Below are 18,059 nucleotides of genomic sequence, written 5' to 3'. Positions count from 1 at the left end.
AGGGCCCCATGGCCCCATACTGCAGGGCCCCTGAACCCCATACTGCAGGGCCCCTGAACCCCATACTGCAGGGCCCCCGAACCCCATACTGCAGGGCCCCATAGCCCCATACTGCAGGGCCTCATAGCCCCATACTGCAGGGCCCCTGAACCCCATACTGCAGGGCCCCTGAGCCCCATACTGCAGGGCCACTATACAGTTTGTGAATGTGACCTTTGTGGTGAGGGGGCATGGTTAAGGTGAGGGCGTGGTTAGGGGCGTGGTTAGGGGAGGTGTCGTGAGGGGGGGCCCTGAAAATTTTGTTGTGTGGGGCCCCGTGATTTCTGATGGCGGCCCTGCCTGTACCCCCTGTGGTTGCCAAAATAACTGCAGGTCTGCATGCCGGAAATGGGGGGTCCCCTCATTTTCCCAAAGTGGAGTATTTGGGGAGAGTGCCTGATATTGAATAAGTTTCAGTGCCACCACCCATACCTTAAAAAGCGTTCTCAGCAATGGAAGGGGGCAGTGAAAGTTCTGTATATGTTCCAAAAAAATTAGCGGGGGTACCGCCTTACTACCCCAACACTCCCTAAGAACCACATAGGAAGAAGTAATAAGATCTCCAATCTGGAAGGATTCTCCCAATATTTAAAGCAGCCCTTTTCCTTTTCCCCCTCCAACCCATTCTACCTTGTCACGGTCTTCTCCCACAGTTGTCTCATTTTACATTTTGCACATTCAGTAACCTTCTGGCTCCTCTGTGCCATATTCCTATAACTTTTATCTGCTTGCAACACAATCTGCCCACAAAGCCTGCTGCTATAATTAAAAACTAGTGATGGATGAATTTGCGCGGTTTCGCTTCACTGAAAAAAACTTGCTGCTATAATTAAAAACTAGTGATGGGCGAATTTTTCGCCGTTTCGCGAATTTGCAAAACGGTGCCGGCGTCTCGTTTTTGATGGCGGCGCCCATTTTTGACGCCGGTGCCCGTTTTTTATCAACGCCGGTGCCCGTTTTTTATCGATGCCGGCGAATTTTTTTTTTTACGCCGGCGTATTTTAGCGGGCGTTTTGTGAATTTTATTTGCTGGCGGTGAATCGCGCCAATTCGCCCCGGAATTCGCGCCTGGTGAATAAATCCGCCCATCACTATTTTTAACTCCGCCCATCACTTTTATTTAACTTGTTCATTAATGACTTAGGGGAGGGTGTTGTAAGTAATGTATCAGTGTTTGCAGATGACACAAAATTATCCAGCCCAATTAATTCCAACCAGGATGTGGCATCCTTGCAACATGATCTTGACAAACTGGCAATCTGGGAGGAGGGGGTCATTCTTCCACTGTATAGAGAACTTGTAAGGCCCCATCTAGAATATGCCGTACAGTTTTGGTCTCCATCACTCAAACAGGACAATATTGTATTAGAGAGGGTACAGAGAAGGGCAACTAAGATGGTAAAAGATATTGAAAATCTTAGCTATGAGGAAAGACTTGCCAAATTGGGGATGTTCACGCTGGAGAAGAGGTGCTTAAATGGTGATATGATGACTATGTATAAATATATAAGGGGATCATATAATAATCTCTCTAATGCTTTCCGATTAGAAGAAAAGAGGTTCCGCCTAAATATTCGGAAGGGGTTTTTTTACAGTGAGAGCTGTGAAGATGTGGAATTCTCTCCCTGAATCAGTTGCACAGGCTGATACATTAGATAGCTTTAAGAAGGGGTTGGATAGCTTTTTAGCAAGTAAGGGAATACAGGGTTATGGGAAATAGCTCATAGTCCAAGTTGATCCAGAGACTAGTCCGATTGCCATTTTGGATTCAGGAAGGAATTTTTCCCCCTCTAAGGCAAATTGGAGAGGCTTCACATGGGTTTTTTTTGCCTTCCTCTGGATCAACTGGCAGGTATGTAGTTAATAAAAAAAAAAAAAAAAAAAAAAAGGTTGAACTCGATGGACATGTGTCTTTTTTCAACCTTACTTACGATGTTACTATGTTACTATTAAAAACTTTTCCAAAAAGCTGATTAGGCATGCTTCTTCGGCTGCAGCAGGGTTTGTGGGCAAATTTCTTTGAATATTGCCCTTCAGGCTCTACTCTTTGTTTCTTAACACTGACTCCCTGTTTTTTTTTTTTTTTTGCCATGTGAGCCACCTGTTTCCCTGCCCCCACAACAAGTTGCAGGCAAAAACAGGAGGGTCAGAGTGCATAGCGGAGGGAAGGCACAGAGGTCTTTAATGAAAATTATTATTATTGCTCTCCACCTCTGACTCATGTGTTAAGTAAGAGGATAAGGGATTATGGGAACTGAAGTTAGCTGACTGAATTTTAGACAGCACCAATTGGAAGGAATCAAAGCCAAGAAAGAAAAACATTGAATAAATGGGGACCTTTATTATGGTTAAAAAAAGAAAATAATAGAATATTGGATAGCTGATTTGTTTTGTTAGATCAATTTTTAGGCAAATTTTTGTTTTTGGATGAAAGACCCCTTAGGATGCAGAAGATGTAACAGATCACCCTCAGTTATACAGAACAAGATCAAAACAATGCTTCAACTATGCATGTTCATGCTCTGTGTTAGGCAGTAATGTTGAAGAGTACCTAAAGTAGTGCAAAATTACCTTCTCCAACCCTTTGTTCTATTCTAAATTTTTTATTCTGTGCATCTTGTCTTGTGTACATTTTGACACTGTGAAGCAGCCAAAACAAGTTAGAAAAAAAAAATACAACCCGTTAACAGTAACAATTGAATAAGAATAATAATTGGTTAAAAATGCTGGTCCTTTAATTTTTCTTTCCTGCCGATCTCTTCATAGTCTCTCAACTGCAGATAAATGTTTCCAAAAAATATAAAAAGGGATCAGCGCCTATGGCAACAGAAATCAGAAACTAACATAGTGTAATATGTTAAATCAATGTGGGGTCCCACCCAGTGTTTAGAATGGGTATTTGCAGGAGTGCTCCCCTTCTACGAATTATATGTATCCCCTTTATTTTCTACAATTTTGGCTAGAAAGGAGAGGGTTTTCAAATCGGTGTAGAAGTTAATTTCGTGTTTAGAACCAGAAACACCTCCACCGGTTGGCTAAATTGCCTACTTATAAACCACTCAAGTGGTGAATCGCATGTAGTGAATCCTCGTAACGGTCCCTCTCAGGCCTTACACTTTCTGCAGGCTCCAAGTCAGAGATAAAATCCAAAAATAGCCTGGCCATAACACTCCAGAAACGTAAGGCATTGACTCCGATAACTAAAACACTGCAACAACTGAAGATAAAGTACCGATGGTTATTCCCAGTTAAAATATCCTTTACCTACGACGGCCAAAGCAACCAAATTGGATCTCTATGCTCGGGAACAGAGCTACTTTCCCGCCTAGGCCTGTCACCACACCACCCAGACAGCCCAGCAAAGTCACCTAGGCCTGCTCAACCTCGTAGAGTCAGCCATATCTGAGTGAGAGCTACAAGTTCACCACGGCGGAGAACATCACCCACTTGAATCTTTGGGGAACATTCTCTGAAAAAGATCGCAAGATTATGTTCGGGACGGTAATCAGGATGGTTGGTGAGATGATGCCATTGTTTTAGTTCTCCCTCCCATTGTTTTCGTTCTCCCTCCCCTACTTTTTATGTGTTTAGGTTGGGCCATGCATCAATCCCACATGTTTCATCTGATACCCTCCACGGTTTCTCCCCAAGGCAGCTTACACGACTACCTTCCCTCCCTTCATTTCCATAAATTTGACTGTTTTGTGATGTTGGTTGGTGGTAGATGGTTTCTGGACAAACAAAGGTAGAACTTGCTGGTGATTTGATGACGCACTCACCCTTGCTTCTATATCACCACTGAATTAACATGGAGGGGACATCAACCCCTGTTGCTCCCAATTATACTTGCCCATCGTAGTTCACTTCCTTCCAGGGCTTGCCCCCCGGGTTTATCTTGTTGCCTCCCAACAGTTTTGTCTCTCTATCCCTAACAGGTTGTAGGGATTGTGGGGCGGAACTCGCCGAACAGTGGAAGACTCCACTGACAAAACCTCACACACTAGTGTGTATTTTACTGTAAGGTTATGTTTTCATGTTCTATTATTTTGTTAAGATGTTTTACTGTATTGAGAAGGTGGTTCTCACATTTGACAGATGTCAGTATAGCCCATACTACTTTTGTGGGCTAATTACCCTATTGTATATATGTTTGATATTTGGTCCTTAAATTCACGATGGATCTGAAAATCTTATCCCATAATGTCCAAGGTTTTAACTCCCCGGGGAAAAGAAGGAAGGCTTTTCAATATTACAACTCCCTCCATATAGATATTTTACTTCTCCAAGAAACCCACTTTTCAATGACCTCCTACCCCAAATTTGTACACAAGAACTACCCGATAGTTTATATGGCTAATAACACTACGAAAACTAAAGGGGTAGCAATCTACTTGAGGAAAGGTTTACACCTACAGGTGTTAGAGACCTTTGCAGACCCGGAGGGCAGGTATATAACTTTGAAAACCTTAATGGACGAGACAAAAATGACCTTAGTCTCCTACTATGCCCCAAATTTGGGACAAATCTTGTTTTTTGAAAAGTTGGTGGGCTTTTTATCACATTGGGGAGAAGGCCATCTCGTTATTGGGGGGATACCAATAGCATTCTCAATAGATACTGGGATAGACAAACAATTTCAACACCTCCTGATCTCCCCCTCCCCCATATCTCAACAGAGGGGACAAAAATTGGCAAACTATGTAGCTCAGAAGGTTGGGTGGATGACTGGAGGGAGCTCCACCCGGGAGTTAGACAATTTACCCACTTTTCCTCACCCCATAATCTCTTTACTAGGATTGATCACTTTTGGCCTTCACAAAGCTTGTTATCAATGCCTCAGTCCTCCAGAATTTTGAATATATCTTGGTCGGATCACTCACATATACTACATAAACTTACTCTGCTACACATACCCAAAACTCTGGCAAGGTGGCGAATGAACGAATCACTTTTAAAAGTGCTAGACCTATACAAACGTTTAGAAACTGCCCTCAATGCATATTTTCAGGAAAACTAATCTACCATTCCCGCTATGATCTGGGAAGCCCACAAAGCTGTAGTTAGAGGGCTTTTAATCCAATGGGAATCACAGTGGAAAAAGACACAGAATTTAGAGATTGCTACTCTGTCCACACAATTAAGTGATCTAATGGTACGTCAAATGGACAATCCCAATATAGACCTAAGAACACAAATCAACCAAACTCGTACGAAGTTAGATCTAGCACTCATAAGGCAGCGAAAGCCTGGAAATGGTCTCAACAGAGATTATACTATCATACCAACAAACCGCCTTTTTGCGAGACGACTCCGAAATCGCTTAGACTTTACCCCAATCACTAAATTTAAAACTAACAGGTTCACTACTAATGCAATGCAGAGTATTTTGGTTGAATTTCACACTTTCTATAAAAATTATATCAAGCCACACCAACTCCACAACCCCACCAATTTGATTTGTTTTTTCAGGATATTACATTACAACCTCTAACCCCCCCACAACTTCAATCTTTAAATGCAAAAATAACAGAGGAGGAAATCCAAGCAGCTATTAAGCTATTGAAACTTCCCAAAGAAATTCTCCCACGTCCTCACCCCACACCTAACCATAATGTTCAACCAATTGCTCATGGATGATAAGTTACCTGCCCAAACTTTAATGGCTAAGATTACTCCCATCCCCAGACTCAGACTCAACAGATTGCAAAAACTACTGCCCCATCTCTATCTTAAACCTAGATATAAAGATTTTAGCCAAAGTCCTAGCCACTCGTCTTAGTAAAATCTTGCCATTCCTGATTCACAGGGATCAAGTGGGGTTTGTTGGGGGTAGACAGCCCACAGATGCTATACGCAGACTATGGGGTAAATTTATCAAAGAGTGAAGTTCCGCCACTAGAGTGAAATTCCGCAGCTCACAATTAATTTCTATGGGATTTTGAAAGGCATATTTATCAATGGGTGAAAGTGAAGTTCACCCTTTGATAAATACACCTTTAAAAATCCCATAGAAATGAATGGAAAGTGGCGGAATTTCACTCTAGTGGCGGAACTTCACTATTAACTTCACTCTTTGATAAATATACCCCTAATTCTCTTGATAGAAGGAGCCCAAAAAATCTCCACTCCCTCCATGCTCCTGAAGCTTGACATTAAAAAGGCTTTCGATTCTGTAGCATGGCCCTACCTTTACTTCACCCTCCAAAAATGGGGTATGGGTGACAATTTTCTGACATGGATCCACGCTCTATATGACCATCCAATGGCAAAAGTACATATTGGGCCATATTCTTCTTCCCCATTCAACATTGAGAGAGGGACAAGACAGGGGTGTCCACTCTCTCCTTTGCTCTTTGACCTTGTGCTTGAACCTCTGGCTGTTAGAAACAACCCTGATATTACAGGGTTCAAGGATAATATCCATCATCATAAACTCAGTATGTTCGCAGATGATGTGACACTATTTCTAACCCGCCCACTTGTATCGCTTCCTAACTTATACAATGTCTTAAATAAATTTGGGGATATCTCTGGCCTTACACTAAATCATGCCAAAACTGAGGCCCTGAATATAAATCTGCCTAAGGACTTAACCAAACTATTAACACTCAACTTTGAGTTTCAGTGGAGTGCTAAACTCATATCAGTATTGGGTGTTAAATTAACTAACTATTTTGACCAATTGTATGCAGCTAATTACCCTGTTATATACCGAAAGTAATGTAAACTTCTGGAGGACTGGGGGAAATATCACATATCTTGGATGGGAAGAGTGTCAGCAATCAAAATGGTCCTACTACCAAAAATCCTTTATTTATTCAGGGTATTACCTATCCCAATAGTGAAATCAGACTTACGGAAACTAGAATCCAATATCTCAAAATTTGTGTGGAACAATAAAGCTCCCAGGGTAAAGCTTAACACTATGCAAAGATCTACCACGGAAGGAGGCCTAGGTCTTCCGAACCTCTAGAAGTATTATATAGCTGCACAGTTAGCTCACCTACCAGCCATGCATGCCCAAAGCAATGCCCCCTTGTGTCAATCCCTATAAAACTGGTTTGTACACCCTTTCTCGGCTGATGAAAGATAGGCCACCAATAACCAGTGAAAGATAGGCCACCAATAACCAGTCGTACTCTACGACATTCGCTTAAACTTTGGGATGCGAACGCACCCAATTACTTGCTATTTTCAGCCCACTCCCCAATTAGAATGTTCTTCTATAACCCTCAATTTATCCCAGGTATCCAAAGCCGCTCATTTCTGTGGTGGAGAGACCATAATCTTATAAGAGTGAAAGACCTACTCACAGTTAGGGGTCCTGCTACCTTTGACTATTTACAAGAAAGATATGACATCCTAGAATCAGAGTATTTCCAAGCGAATCAACTCATACACTTTGTTAATGAAAATTGGAGACAACATCTACCTGAGGCCTCAGACAAGACCTTTTTTGAGAAATGGTGTATGGATGGAGACGCACCCTTAAAAGCGATCTCCTCTATGTACAGATATATCAACTCCCCTACATCCTTAATTGACGTAAGGTATATTCAGTCATGGGAAAAAGAACTGGGGAGATCTCTGACAGATAAACAATGGAGTAAACTATGGGACAACCTTAGAAAATGTTCTAATAATACAATTTTGCTGGAATCTGGTTACAAAGTTCTCTTTCGTTGGTATCTCACTCCTAACAGATTAGCTCTTATGTACCCGAATTTAAATAATGAATATTTTCGAGGATGCAACACGGCTGGAGATATGGCATATATGCACATATGGTGGAATTGCCCTTGTGCAACCAGGTATTGGATTAGGGTGTATAATCTAATTTTTGGTGTTCTAAATGTGAATTTATTGAAAGATCCTTATGAGGCGTTAATGGGATCCCCACCACAAAATGTTACAATAGCACAAAGGAAGCTTATTAACAACATATTCTTAGCCGCTAGGCTGGTCCTGGCGAGATCTTGGAAATCTCCGCAAATAAATTTTAATCTCCTAAAACCCAAAATAGACTGGATAATGGTAACCGAAAAGTTAACTGGTATTGCTCTAGACAGGGTTTCCCATGTTTCTGAAAATATGGCAGCCCTGGATAGACTACAGATATGGAGGAACCCTCCCTCCTCATTTGCTGACACTCTGACCATCCAGATATAACGTACAGTTGTTCTGTTACAAAAACAATGGGAACGATATGATGACATAGTAAACCACCTTCTTGCTTAAGTTATTTTTCTTTCTTATTATTACTCAATATGTATAATTTTAGTTTGATATTTATGTTGAGCATACTGGTCAGTTGTTGCATACAACATGTTTTAATATGATACAGGACCCATTTGTTCATTATGTAATGCTATATGCTTTGAGATGTACATGACTAATGCATTACATTCTTGTCTGTAACAAACGACAACACTTTTTCTTTTGGAAAACATAATAAAAATTTATTGAAACAAAAAAAAATCCAAAAATAGTGTAATACTATTTCATTCAATAAAATCATTAAAAAACAATTGCACTCACATTTTTCCCCTTTTCCAGTTTAAGTTGTTACAAAGTTCCAGAAGGCAGTCTTGCCGGCTTTTTTCAGACCTCATGGTGCTTCCTCTGGACCTGTGCGCTGTCTCCCTCACCTATCGTTTCGCTGATCCTATCAGCTTCTTCAGAGGCATAATTGTCAGAGTGCGCATTTCCCTTTTAAAATCCTTTGCGATCGGTCGTCTTGGAAACCGTTCCTGTTCCTGGCTTATGTGTTCCAACTGGCCACTTCCTGCAGGGTGCACCTTTCGTGATGTCATCCTAATAGTTCTAGACGGGTTGACATTGTGATTCAGCGGATTTCTTATATAAAAAACTTTTTTTTTTTTTCAGATCTTAGAAGCAATCATTTTCTGCAGTGTTATGTCTACCATTTACTGAGCTTTTTTTCCACCGCACATTTGGATTCTTGGTTTAAAAAGCAATTTGCACTGATGGGTTCATCCCATGCATTGTTCATGCGAGTTATTGTTCATCAGCATCCAAGTTTGAAATAATAAATCCATAAAAAATACATAAGATATATATGATTCCATTTTAATTCTTGATATCTCATGGATTTATTTCTTGTGTTGTGTTTCCTAGTTATATTTGAAAGTGCTTATGTGCTGTTTAGTTGTAATTTTTATGTCCTATTAGTGTGTATATGAATTTATATCTATATGTGATTTCTGTGAAATGAGTCTTATAAATTTATTTTTCTTTCCTTCTAACGTTCTGTGTTTTAAAATCTATACTTTAAGTTGCTTGGAGCTTTCTAATGTTGTTGATTCTATAATGTTAATTTTGTGTTTCTTGGTTCACAAGAATGCCCTTAAATTTATATAGATGTTTAACCCCAGGGTCGGACTGGTGGGCTTGGAGCCTACCGTGCTACTGACCCCCCTACAGCTTCGGTGGGTGTGTATGCGCCTCAGTGCGCATGTACGCATTGTCACATTAGTGCGCATGTGCGTGGCACAACGCTAGTGCGCACGTGCAAAATTCTGATTTTACCGCGACCCCCGACAAAGAGGGGTCTCACCACTGAAAAGCAGATCTGGGCGGGGCCCACAAGAGCCTGGGGCCCACTGGGGTTTTTCCCGGTGTCCCGCTGGCCCAGTCCGACACTGTTTAACCCCCATGGGATAAAGGTCTGCATCTTATAAATCCATTTGCTTTCCTCCTGGAGTGTTTTTCTTGTTAAATCCCCTCCTCTCCAATCTACACTATAGCTATACCCCAAAATGTTGGCGTTTTGTTCATGATGTTCTTTAAAGTGTCTTGATACACTATGGTTGGTAACTCCCTTTTCTATGTTATAGATATGACATTTATACAGTATATGACATTTTGTGTTGTGCATTTTATACAATGTTCAACTTTATATTCTCTGTTTGTAACATTTGATTTAAACTGTAACTTTTTTTTGGCATAATTGCAAGCTTTGCATAATGCACATGGGAAAAAAACTTTCCATTCATCTTTTTGTTTTTTGTTCTTTGTCTTTTCTGTGGGGATAAAACTCCGTACTAGCATTTGACACAGATAATTTGTTTTCTGGGTTTTCTGGGTTCCTGGGGGATTTTCCCTATCAGGAGTTCATCACCCTCTAAGATGTTTCAATGTCTGTTCATGATTTTCTTTATTGCCTGCGCTCCCGGGACATAAGTCTTTCCAAATGAACATCCCATATTTTCTTTGTTTATTTCCTTTTTCTCTATTTTTTTAACAAATCTGCCCTATCAATCAGTTCTAGCTTTTTCCATGAATCTTAAATGAGTCCCGTTTTATAGCCCCTCTGTTTGAATCTGTCACATACATATTCCAGTTGTTTTTCCAAATCTGTTGGGTTTGAGCAATTTTTCTTTAATCTGCAGAATTGTGCATATGGGATATTCTTTAACCATACTGGGTTGTGGTTGCTAGTGTTTAGGACATTGTTCCAAACATCTAGTCCACACATAAAGTTACATATTTCCAGTTATAGAAAGTTTATAGTGTTATAGATATAAACTATATATAAATGTGAATTCCAAATTTTGATCATTATTACCAGGACAGACAGGAACCATAGGTAAGAGAGAGACAGAGACCCCAAGAGGGAAGAAGTCTCCAAGATCAACAAGAATCATGGGGAAGGGAAAGAAAGAAGCACCAGGGGGAAGGATTTTGGAGGACACAAAACCACAAGGGAAAGGAGGAAGTATGGGGAAAGGAAAGTCAGAAACATCAGGAGGAAGGAGTTTGGATGGTACCAAAATACAGGGAAAAAGCAGAGGAAAAAAGGGGGGATTAAATTTGAAAAATCTGAGGAAAAGGACAGAGAAAATTGACCCATAGGAATATTCAATTTGAGTAGCACAGAATTATCCCCACAGGAACAAACAGTTTTGAGTAAGGGATTAACATTTGCACCCACAAACAGATTTAATGGATTCGATCTGTTTGGGGATGCAGAGAAATTTATCAGAAAACTAAGATTAAAGAGAGCATTCACAAACAGCTAGATTATTGATAGAGAACCACAACCACAGGCTACACTAAAACAACCCCGATATTACCACACAAGTCTGAAAAAAAAAAGTCAGGGTATATCCCTAAAGAGGAGAAGGGCCCTTATATTCAATCATATGAAGACCTAGTAAAAAAGGACTTAAGGACACTACAAGAAAAGTGGGCAAAAAAAATAATTAAACAAAACATAACTAAAAAAGAAAAAGCCATAAACAGTTTAAAAAATAATACAAACATCACCATCAAGGCGGCCGATAAAGGCAGCGGCTTGGTAGTGATGGACACTGTAAATTATATAAAAATGTGTTTGAATCTTATTGAAGATACAAATACCTACAGACAACTAATGGATGACCCTACTGTGACATTTAACAATAAAATAAAAAAACTGATAGATTAATTCAATTTCGTGCAATATGTCTTAATATGTGGACAAAATATTACAAAAATACGTAGTGGAATTGCCCAGCTATTTAAAAGACTCCACACAAATCATTAGAGATCTACAAAATGTCATACTAAATCAAGGAACTTTTTTGTGTACATTGGACGTAAAAGCCTTGTACACGTCAATTCAACATAAATCTGGAATGAAAGCTGTGTCCCATTATCTAGAAAGAGATAAATCTCTATTACTAAGCCAGAAAGAATTTGTGTTGGAATCTATCTCTTACATACTAACCACAATTATTTTTGGTTTGGGGATATGTACTATCTGAAGCTGTGGGGTACCACCATGGGAACGAGATTCGCGCCAAGCTACACAAATTTATTTTTGGGACATTGGAACAACATAATATAATACCCAAGCTGGGCGGGGATCTCGTCCTGTGGCGGCGCTTCATAGATGATATTGTTTTTCTATGGCAAGGAACTGAATCTGAAATGTTTAAATTTGTAAACGGTATTAACAATAATGATCAAAATTTGGAATTCACATTTACATATAGTTTAAACACTATAAACTTTCTAGACCTGGAAATATGTAAAAACAAGGATTTTCTGGACTGTAAAACCTACTTCAAAAAAGTAGATGTTTGTAACTATGTCCTAAACACTAGCAACCACAACCCAGTATGGTTAAAGAATATCCCATATGGACAATTCTGCAGATTAAAGAAAAATTGCTCAAACCCAAAAGATTTGGAAAAACAACTGGAATATGTATCTGACAGATTCAAACAGAGGGACTATAAAATGGGACTCATTCAAGAGTCACAGAAAAAGCTAGAACTGATTGATTGGGCAGATTTGTTAAAAGAGAAAGAGAAAAAGGAAATAAACAAAGAAAATTTGGGATGTTCATTTATAAAGACTTATGTCCCGGGAGCGCAGTAAATAAAGAAAATCATGAACAGATTAGAGGGTGATGAACTCCTGAAAATCCCCTAGAAACCCCAGGTGATGTATATGAAAGCGAATAATCGGGGTCAAATGCTAGTACGGAATTTTATCCCCATACAAAAGACAAAGAACAAAAAGATGAATGGAAAGGTTTTTTCCCATGTGCATTATGCAAAGCTTGCAATTACGCCAAAAAAAGTTACAGTTTAAATCAAATCTTACAAAGAGAGAATATAAAGTTGAACATTGTATAAAATGCACAACACAAAATGGCATATACTGTTTAAAATGCTCATTTGGCCTCCAGTATATTGGGAAAACAACAGACAGTTAAGGGAAAGAATAAACGAACATGTAAGAAACATAGAAAAGGGAGTTACCAACCATAGTGTATCAAGACACTTTAAAGAACATCATGAATAAAAAGCCAAACTCTTTAATTTTGGGGTATAGCTATAGTATAGATTGGAGAGGAGGGGATTTAACAAGAAAAGGAGGAAAGCAAATGTATTTATAAGATGCAGACCTTTACCAAATGTGGGTTAAACATCTATATAAATTTAAGGGCATTCTTGTGAACTAAGAAACACAAAAAACAACATTAGAAAGCTCCAAGCAACTTAAAGTATAGGTTTTAAAACACAGCACATTAGAAGGAAAGAAAAATACATTTATAAGACTCATTTCACGGAAATAACATATAGATATAAATTCATATACACACTAATAGGACATAAAAATGTTTTACAATTAAAAAGCACATAAGCACTTTCAAATATAATTATGAAACACAACACAAAGAAAAAAATCCATGATATGGTCAAGAATTAAGATGGAACACACACAGTAATAAGGACTTAAAGGACACATAAAATAGATGGAATTTGGGAATGACTTAAAGGAGTACAAAAACACAGACACTGTATGTATATATATGTTTTTTATGGATTTTTATATACATTTTATGGAGTTTTTATGGATTTGTTATTTCAAACTTGGATGCTGATAAACTATAACTCCCATGAAAAATACACCCCCATCAGTGCATATTGCTTCTTAAAGGATCCAAATGTGCGGTGGAAAAAAAGCTCAGTAAATGGTAAATATAACACTGCAGAAAATGATTGCTTCTAAGACCTTATGTAAGAAATCCGCTGAATCAGTATGGCAACCCGTTTAGAACTATTAGGATGACATCACGAAAGATGCGCCCTGCAGGAAGTGTCCAGTTGGAACGCATAAGCCAGGAACGGTTTCCAAGACGACCGATCGCAAAGGATTTTAAAAGGGAAATACGCACTCTGACAATTATGCCTCTGAAGAAGCTGATAGGATCAGCGAAACGTGTTAGGTGAGGGGGACAACGCACAGGTCCAGAGGTAGCACCAAGAGAAGGTCTGAAAAAAGCCGGCAAGACTGTCTCCTGGAACTATTAAACAAGTAAAACTGGAAAAATTATTATTAATTATTAATTATTGAATAAAATAGTATTACACTTTTTTTGGATTTTATCTCTGTCTTGGAGCGTGCAGAAAGTGTGAGGCCTGAGAGGGACCGTTACGAAGATTCAGTACATGCGATACACCACTTGAGTGGTTTGTAAGTAGGCAATTTAGCCAACTGCTGGAGGTGTTTCTGGTTCTAAACACAAAATTAACTACTACACCGATTTGAAACCCCTCTCCTTTATAGCCAAAATAGTAGAAAATAAAGAGGATACATGTAATTGGTAGAAGGGGAGCACTCCTGCAAATACCCATTCTAAACACTGGGTGGGACCCCAAATTGATTTAACATATTACACTATGTTAGTTTCTGATTTCTGTTGCCACAGACTCTGATCACTTTTTATATTTTTCAGGAAAAAAAATACATTATGCATGACCCCGAGAATATCTTGGGCAAGGAATGTTAGGAAGATCATTTTTCAGCCTTCATCGGTGATTAATAATACTACAAATGGCTAATTTTATGGGAAATCAGAAAATGAACTAAATGTATATATTTATTTATTATATTCTGAGATATCTGTGAATTGACCCTGGAATCTAACTTTCATACCAGCTTTTGTTGAATTTCAGTACACAGGTGGATGTGTAGGGCTGCAGCTTGGACATCACTTTTATACAAAGTATTTTTCTAATGATGGGACCCAAGCATCCATGGTCTTCTGGTGTCTTCAATAATCTAACTGAACTGAAGTAGTGGATATTTGCAAATGTTCTATACAAGGTTTCAGGGTCTGACTGGGTAGGCAGGGCACCGGCCAATAAATGTTCCCCAGTGCTGCTCTCCTTACCTACCTCCATGACCCGCAGTCACTGCCCCGACCTCTCTCCCTGGCCCTTTCGCTGCCGTGAAGAATATACATGTATGTAAGAAAAGCGGGGCCAAGGAAGGGTTGCGACTTGGATGTGGAGCCCGGAGGGGGGTTGCAGCTGGGGGGGTCAGAAGGTGCTTTGCGGCTGGGGGGCCTGGGTGGTGTGGGGGCCCCTTGGCAGCAAGCCTGGTGGGCCCCCCAGTCCCCAGTCCTTAATTTCTTAATTTCTCAATGTGTCTGAATTAGATAATTTCTACATAATACCTTCAATGTCTCAACATAGGATATATAAACAAATAATAACTGCAGTGCTAATCAGTAATTGATGCTAGGGAAACTATGTCAACTAATCATGAGCATTTAAATTGTACCTTGATAACTTTAAAACTGAGGTAGCTTCTGTTCAGCATAATTACTTTGTATTCATCAGTCCCTTCATCAATAACATGCCGCAAAGTCAGCAGTTCTTCTCTATTAGATAATACAGCTTTACGCCAAGCTGGATCTCCTTCATGACAAATGACAACTTTCTTTTCAAACTGCTGAATTGCATCAAAGAGTACAGAGAAGTCTTCATATTCTTCAGGACATGCAAACTGATCCTGAAAATTAAAAAAACAAACACAAAAAAAGTTTGGTTTACTCTGCATAAGTTGTCATGGGTGACATTTAATAATTTTTTTAGCCAAACATACTTTTTCAGGCATTCTGCCATCTTTCGTTCCGAAATTTTACTGACAAAAAAATGCATCAGCTAATAGTGCTGCTCCAGTAGACTTCTGTACTGAAATCCATTTCTCAAAAGAGCAAACAGATGTTTTTATGTTTAATTTTCAAATCTGACATGGACTAGACATTGCCAGTTTCCCAGCTGCCCCCAGTCATGTGACTTGTGCTCTGATAAACTTATTATTTGCAGTGTAATCAGTGTAATTTAGAAATAAAAACTGCATCATAAAAATCATGACAGAATCCCTTTAAACATATAAAAACCTAAATCTAAAGAAAGTTTCCATGCATGCAACTGCATGGAGTTGTCTGAGTCGCTATTGCCGTTTGCATGAGGTCTGAAAAATAGGGTCTGTGTGGCCTAGAAGGGGCAATTAGTGTTAGTATCCATTTTTTTGAAAGTGCCAACTTTGTCAGTGCATCTATTGTGATTTCATCTTGCCAGTCAGTTTGCAAACAGCAAAAATAATTCTAGAACTTTGGTGTTCAACTTTGAGATCAGTAGATCTATCTTGGGAACTTGACATATTGTTGGAAGAGGTTTTCTTAGCTTAGCAAATCTGTCCAAGTATTTAAGGAAGATTTTACTTACTGAAAAATCCTTTTCTCGATGGCCTGAACTGTCAGTGCAGACGCTATGGGGTTAAGTTCCACCTCCGGAGGCAGGACAGAAGAAAATAAGACTTTGTCTCCACCCTCCTCATATAATGCCAAGCTCCTCCATTTTCTCTCAGTTTGTCCTTCCAGCTTAGTTAGTAAGAAAAATAAGAGGAGATGCATCCAAAATACAGTAAAATACATACTAACTGAACCCGTAACTAGACTGATAACTATGTCAACATATAACTGAACTTGTCACTATCCGTAGTATAGCTGACTTTACTAACATCTGAAGGGTGGGGCTTACTGCACTGACAGTTCAGGCCACCTAGAAAAGGATTTTTCGGTAAGTAAAATCTTCCTTTGTCTAGACTGGCCCTCCTGTCAGTGCAGACGCTATGGGGACATTCTAAAGCTGTCCCAAAATTAGGGAGGGTAAGTTACTGTTTTCGTATTACGGTCTGTAAAACTGTTCTCCCAAAAGCTGCAGGAGCAGCATGAAAGACATGTAGTCTGTAAAACTTAGCAAAAGTGGATAATGAAGCCCAAGTGGCCGCTTTACATATTTGTTATGGGATAGCTGAATTATGGAGAGCCCAGGATGTGCTCATTGCTGTAGTAGAATGTGCTTTAACCTTAAATGGCCTGGGCTTTTGATTAAGGTCATATGCACAATTTATTGTCTCCACCAACCATCTAACTATTGTGCGTTTTGATGCCGGTGACCCCTTATTAGTACCATAAGTGACTAGAAAGTGCTGTAAGCACTGTTTTGAGATCCCATGGTGGAGTGGGGTCTCTGTATGGTGGCCTAGCTTTACCCACTTGCTGTAGAAACTGCACTTTATCTGGTTCCCTCGCCACTGATGCTGAAGCAGAAGTGAGAGAGCTGAGATTTGTCCTTTTAGTGTTGCAGGGATAAGCCTAGGTGAAAACCTTGTGCAAGGAATTCTACGATAGATTGAATTGAGGTCTGTCGCCATTGCACCCCTTTGGAGTCGCACCACCCTAAGAAAGTATTCCATATTTTGTAGTAGGATTTTGTAGTGAATGGTTTCCTGGCCTTCATTAGAATGGCAGTGGCCTGACTCGAGAACCCTTTGGATCGCCAAATTTCGGATTCAATAGCCATGCCGTCAAATGTAGGATTGGTAAGTTTTCGTGTCAGATTGGACCTTGTGTCAGCAAGTCTGGACGTAGAGGCAATCTCCACTGAGGAGCTATCGAAATATTGATCAGCTTTGAGTACCATGCCCTCCTCGGTCAATCGAGAGCAATAAGAATAGTCAATGTCCTCTCTTGTTGGATCTTGCGAATTATCCTTGGCAAGAGAGCTAGCGGGGGAAATGCATAAACGCTGTTGAAATGCCACAGAATGACTAAGGCGTCTATGAACGCTGCCCCCGGGTCCTGCGACCTGGTGCAGTACGTAGGAACCTTGTAATTGTGTTTTGACACCAAAATGTCTATGTCTGGAATCCCCCATCTGGACACAATCTCTTCGAATACTTCTGCGTGTAGAGCCCATTCTCCCTGGTCTAGTGTTTGTCAGCTGAGGTAATCCGCCTCCCAGTTCAGTACCCCTGGTATAAATACTGCTGAGATGGCCGGAACATTGGTCTCTGCCCATTGAAGTATTTGTGCCACCTCTTGCATTGCATTGTTGCTGCGTGTGCCTCCTTGTTTATTTAGGTAGGCCACTGCTGTAGCGTTGTCGGATTGAATTCTGAGGGGACGCCCCCTGAGTTCCTTTGACCAGTGTAGGATGGCATTTCCTATTGCCCTGATCTCCAGTACATTGATGGGTAGCTCTGACTCTTGTGGTGACCAGGTCCCCTGACACGTGTGAGGGGGAATAGTAGCTCCCCAGCGTATGAGACTGGCATCTGTGGTTACAACAGTCCATTGGTGTGAGATCCATGTCTTTCCCAGGGCTAAGTTCTGAGCTAGAGTCCACCACGGTAAGAACTGTCTGACA

The 18,059-nt window shown here is 40.0% G+C and overlaps 1 protein-coding gene across 3 annotated transcripts in view; it reads right to left on the bottom strand.

The window, feature by feature from the left end:
- The window catches only part of pcnx2.L (pecanex 2 L homeolog), a 643,210-nt gene that overhangs the window by 33,914 nt on the left and 591,237 nt on the right, over nucleotides 1-18,059 (bottom strand). For all 3 annotated transcript variants that reach the window (XM_041562821.1, XM_041562822.1, XM_041562823.1), the window contains one exon: nucleotides 15,124-15,354. In XM_041562821.1, coding sequence (XP_041418755.1) covers nucleotides 15,124-15,354 — 231 coding nt within the window. The remainder of the gene's footprint in view (nucleotides 1-15,123; nucleotides 15,355-18,059) is intronic.

Source organism: Xenopus laevis, chromosome 5L, assembly GCF_017654675.1.
Source record: "Xenopus laevis strain J_2021 chromosome 5L, Xenopus_laevis_v10.1, whole genome shotgun sequence".
Classification (NCBI taxonomy): Eukaryota; Metazoa; Chordata; class Amphibia; order Anura; family Pipidae; genus Xenopus; species Xenopus laevis.
The sequence above is the reverse complement of the archived record's forward strand: the minus strand, read 5'-3'. Positions and strand labels throughout refer to the sequence as shown.